Below are 5,287 nucleotides of genomic sequence, written 5' to 3' on the forward strand. Positions count from 1 at the left end.
TAGTCTAACATTAGCCCTGAAGAGGGGACAGACTAACCATTTCAGGCTCTTCCTCCCTCATGCTTTTATACTCCACTTCCTTCTAGCTCCTTTCCTATTCCTATTGTATGTTTTTCTTACGCCGTTGGGTTTTTCCATCACTGAGACTCCTTTGCACGCACAGCTTTAAAGCGTGGTCTCAGCCGTCACTGATTTGCAAGCTTTTGTTTCAGCTCAGTAATATTTATATGCCGTTTTTTGTCTGAGGATCCGATTCTGCATCATAGCAGAGAAGTGTTACAGAGCCCGCAGGGGAATGGAAAATTTTAGGATCCCTTCTGAAAGGGAAAAAATGGAGTCACTTAAACTACATTAGAGGTGGCAGAATTGGGAACAAGATCCCAGAGTCTTGAGTCCTGCTTAACCCTCTTGTTGCTGATGGTTTCTTGTCTGGGCCCATCCTGTGTGATCTCTGTAGTTTACACCTGGCTCACTGTAGCATTAGGTAGGGTATTTGGATTTGGGCTTGCCTCGGGGTTTCCTTTAACCATGTGTATGAAAGCTGACATGACATGTCTGTTAGTAATTTTTTACAGACATGGAAATCACGCTATTGATAAAAAAGCTGCGAGGTGAGATGTAGAAAGCTGAACTACCCAGTGGCTCTCTGGGATGTAGCCAGAGATGGGGTACGCTGCGGGGCGGGGGGGCTGCCCGGCGCAGAGAGGACCGGGGGAGACGGCCTCTGCGGCCGCAGCGCCCGGGGGGGAGGAGAGGGGCGAGTGGGGCCTCGGGGCCGGCGGTCGGACGGGGAGAGGGGCCGGGAAGGGGTAACGGTACCGAGCGCAAAGCCTCCGCATGGGCAGCAGCCCGGCCCCCCCCGCGCCGCGGGCCCTGCTCCCCCCTCCCTAGGGGACGCGGCGCGGCCGGGGGCGGTGACGGCGGGGCTGGGGAGACGTCAGGCGGAAGGGAAGCGCTCGGCAGGCTGCAAGTGGGCTCCGCTGCCGTCTGAGCATGCTCCCGCGGGGGCAGAGCCGGGATATATAACGGCGCCGAGGCGCCGGCAACAGCAGCCGCTCCGCTGAGGCAGGCGGCACGTACAGCGCTCCGACGCCTCTGCGCCGCTCCGATCCGATCCGCGCCGATCCGCACTGCCCGGTACCGCTCCGTACCGCCCGGTACCTCTCCGGACAGCACCGCTTCGCAGCGAGCCGCACTTCCCTGCGCGGTACCGTACCGCACCGCCCCGCTCCGCGGGGTCCCGTCCCTGCCCGGCCGCCGCTGCCCCGCCGGAGCCTCGGCGCCCGGCACGGCCGAAGCAGCGCGCCCCGCTCCGCCGGCCCCGGCCCCCGCGGCGGGCGCTCCCGCGGGTGGCAGGATGGCCGCGAAGCCGGCCGAGCTGATGGGCATCTGCTCCAGCTACCAGGCGGTGATGCCCCACTTCGTCTGCGTGGCCGAGGAGTTCCCCCCACCCGCCCGCCCCGCCAAGGCCCCCAAGGGTAAGCTGCGGCGGCCGCGGCAGTCGCGCTTCAAGACGCAGCCGGTGACTTTCGACGAGATCCAGGAGGTAGAGGAGGAGGGGGTGTCCCCCATGGAGGAGGAGAAGGCGAAGAAGTCCTTCTTGCAGTCGCTGGAGTGCCTGCGGCGGAGCACCCAGAACCTCAGCCTCCAGCGGGACCGCCTCGGCAGCTGCCGGCTCCGCAACAGCCTCGACTCCAGCGACTCGGACTCGGCCCTCTGAGGGCGGTGGGACCCGGCGGGAGCGCGCCCGGCGGCGGCGGCACGGACTGGGCTGCAGGGAGCCGCCCCGCCGCCGGCCCAGGAGCGCCCGGGGCGGGCAGCCGGGTTGGGATGTTTTCTAAGAAAGCGCTTGTACCTTCGTTTCTATTTGATTGTATGAAACTCTCCGTTTAAAAGACAAAAAAAAAATCTTTTCTATTCGTTAGAAGAAATAAGCTGTTTTAGATGCATTGGGCTGCTGGACTTTATATTTATTTTTGCATTTAAACTGTTGACTGCATTAATTTAATATGTTTCTACCTGAATGTCTGTTATTATTTCCATAAAAGAGTAATAAAATCTGATATATTTGCACAGTACATATCGGACTGTCCTTATTTCAGGGGTCGGACTGTCCTTATTTCAGGGGTCTAACTGTCCTCTTCCAGCTTCCTTTCCCATTTGAAGGCTAAAGGGATTTAAAGGCTGTCGACAGCTAATGCAGAACCAGTAACGCTTTCCTCGGGGATGCTGCTCAGAGATTTTTGCAGTCGGTACTACCAGGTACATGCTAATGAACCAAGAACCAAAAGACTGATTTTAGACAACTTTATTTGCTTGAGATCTTTGTATTCACCTGACTTGGCGTTTAAGGAGTATTTATAACTGGTTGTGTCCAAGAACCTTAACGCAGCTGGGCAAGCCTAGTGCATTCACAGAAGTGCATATATACTTTCTGTTCTCATCTAAGTTGTTTTTGTCTCTTCTCCCCTTCCCCTTCTGACCCGTAAACTGTTTTGTGCTGCAGAGATGTTTGGTAGTTGGATAGAATGCAGTTTAATTTACTATAGCAAGTGGTAGTATGTGGACATGCTTTGCTTGGAGTTGAAAAGCAAGGGTATTTTGATGTAGTATAGGAGTGAAGTTATGTGGGTCTTGTGTGTGTGTGTGCAGGTATGTGTAAGGTTTTCTCTGTCCATGGTGTATGTGCCGAGGAGCATCTGAAGCTCTCTGCAGAAGGAAGAACAAATTCCTGGACTGGGAATCTTTTCCCTGTATTTTCTCCATTCTCTTGAAATATTCCTGTGCTAATAGTGTAATCCTATGGGAGCATCTTCCTTCAACACAAGGCTCAGGCAGTTGAAACTTCCCAGTTATTAGGTATTATTAGGATAATGAGCTGTAGCCTCTAAGTAACATTTCTGCGGTAAGATTTTCTGAAGAGTTACAGCTTTTCTTATGTCCTGGCTTGAGATGCGATCATACTGATAAATAGGGATAAACAGCATGCTGTGAGCTTATCAGGGGAGGTAAGGGCTGAGGCAGAAGAAGAAGATGAACATGATGCAGATGGAGAACAGGGTGCCTAGTTAGAGCTGGCAGCCACGGACTTGAACCTGCTGGGCACTGAAGTACAGCAGATGACCTGCATGAGGAGCTCAGTGGTGGCTCTAGGCAGAACTGAAGCCTGTCTCTCTTTAGCTTAAAGCTGAGGAAAATCAAGACGGTGGGGGGGGGGGGGTCGGAGAGGACTGCTTGGCTTTGGACAGGTCCTTCCCCAACTTTCATAAGTACAGGAAGAGTTTTAAAAAATCCCTTGCAGTACGAGAAACAGCTGACCCCCCAGCATCAGGGGAGGGTCGTGCATGCAATTTCAGCAAGGAAGCAGCTCTGGGCTCTGACCCGACCTCCTCATAAAAAGGCATTTAAACCACCCCACCTGTCCCCCCGCATGCAGTCAGTGAAACAGCTTGTCTCCCTTTGCTGTTAGACCCCGTTGGCTGCTTTCTGTGTAGGTGCAGTACATACGTAACATCTACGTACAAGACAAAGCAACTTGACCTCCAGAACAGCTTTCAGCCAGGCAAACTGGACTTGGTAAGAAATAACCAATTCCTAGCAGCTGGGCTAATTTTCCTTGACAAATTCCTAGTGCTGTTACAAATCTGCCAGTTCTGACTTTGTGAAAGGGTTTGAAACATCTATGGGACCTCTATACCCCTGTTTCTATATGTTGCATAATGTTCACAGAGGGCTAATGAGCTCCATAACATTTCCAGAGGTTGTACAGCATCCTCCCCATACCGCAGGTTTCAGGCTACTTTTCAGTCTTGCTTTGCTTTCAGCTCTGCTACAAATCCCCGTGATACACAAAGTATGTGGTAGCTTCAAGAGGTTGTGAGCACATGATTGTCTTCCCTGCTTATTGTTTCTCTTTAGCAGCTGGGATTAATAGCAGGCCATTTACCATCGCCCTTCCCATCCCTGCTTTAGCGTGCAACTGTGCTGCCATCATGCAGGATGCCGCACCAGGCAGCAGCAGAGCATCGGGTACCTGCTTCCTGGAAGGGGGAAAACAGCCATATTCCCTTTTCTGTTTCAAAACACAAATGTGGATGTTAACACAGAGAACAAAGAGGGTTTGAGACTCTGTCGTAGCATAATATTTGAGAAAAAGCCATATTCCAGTGGTTAGGCTGAATAAGTTTCTCTTCAACTGTTGTTTGTTAACATTTTTCTGCTCCACCTCAAAGTGAATAACATGGGAGATGCCAGTGCTAAAGATAGGCTAGTGTTGATCTTCCCAACAGTTACTATCGAGGCAAAAGGCTGAAAAGCTAGGGTGTTTCAGCTCTGTCCTGCAGAGGCCCTCCTGAATGCAGCTGGAAAAAATAAACCTCCCTTCCAGTCTTCCCATGCTGCTAATTTTTAAGGTTTCTCTTGCAATGGTTTTTAGCATCATGGATCTCTGTCCTGTAAGGATTGCAGGAAGACCCATTAAATTCACTTTACTGAGTGTAATGACTATATCAAAGGGGTTTGAGTCTGTCACCCACTACCCAGGCTTGAGATGTGGGTTGTACATTTCCCTTCAGCAATTCACAGCTTAAAAGCATCCAGCAGATGCCACTTACAGTGATGTTCGGGATGGCAGTGAGTAGGCACGAGCATCCTACGTCTTCACAGGAAGGAGCTGGGAGCCAAAACGCTCATGGCGCAGCAGGACAGGTCTCAGGGCAGAGGGAAGCTGAGCACCCCAGGGGTGCCTTCAGCCCTATTTCTCCAGATTACAGGAAATCACACAGCAGAATTTGTCTTTAATGGGACCTGCATTTTATTCTTGTATCGCTTCACGTTTAAATCATCCTGTCCTCTGCTGCAAGAGGAGCACCTGGTGGGGTGAGTAAAAGCTTGCACATGAAAGCAATTCTTTTATTCTCTTCCTGTTTTTTTTATCCTCTTCCTGTGTCCAGTTCCCTTCAAGCTCTTCAGCTTTTTACCCCTGTGCTCGTGTTGAAATGCTGCGTTAATGTAAAGCTACTCATGCTGGCGTGGTGGATCTGCAACTCCATGCCTTACGGTGGCCTGACAAGTGTAGAGGGGATCTGAACGGTGCAGTATCATTGCTCTCCTGGCATCAGGAAAAAAAAAATCATCTCTGTGTATCTTATGGACAAGTTTTTTCTGCTTTTTTTTCCAAAACATTTTAGTTAAATTTGACTCAGTAATTCATGGAGGATTTCTGGTTGCAATTTAGTGTCCACCTCAAGGGGCTGAGGACAGACTTTTCTCCTACCTGTGTTTTCAC

The 5,287-nt window shown here is 51.3% G+C and overlaps 1 protein-coding gene across 1 annotated transcript; it reads left to right on the forward strand.

The window, feature by feature from the left end:
* Window positions 1-924: 924 nt before the first annotated feature.
* Window positions 925-2,078, forward strand: C5H11orf96 (chromosome 5 C11orf96 homolog). Its single transcript, XM_054828055.1, has one exon. The coding sequence runs from the start codon at window positions 1,358-1,360 to the stop codon at window positions 1,718-1,720; it is 363 nt and encodes a 120-aa protein (XP_054684030.1). The 5' UTR covers window positions 925-1,357; the 3' UTR covers window positions 1,721-2,078.
* Window positions 2,079-5,287: the final 3,209 nt, after the last annotated feature.

This window comes from Grus americana, chromosome 5, assembly GCF_028858705.1.
Source record: "Grus americana isolate bGruAme1 chromosome 5, bGruAme1.mat, whole genome shotgun sequence".
In the NCBI taxonomy this organism is placed as follows: Eukaryota; Metazoa; Chordata; class Aves; order Gruiformes; family Gruidae; genus Grus; species Grus americana.

Excerpts from the sequence above, each read along its gene's own strand:
- C5H11orf96 (XM_054828055.1), top strand. The coding sequence starts at position 1,358 with ATGGCCGCGAAGCCGGCCGAGCTGATGGGCATCTGCTCCAGCTACCAG.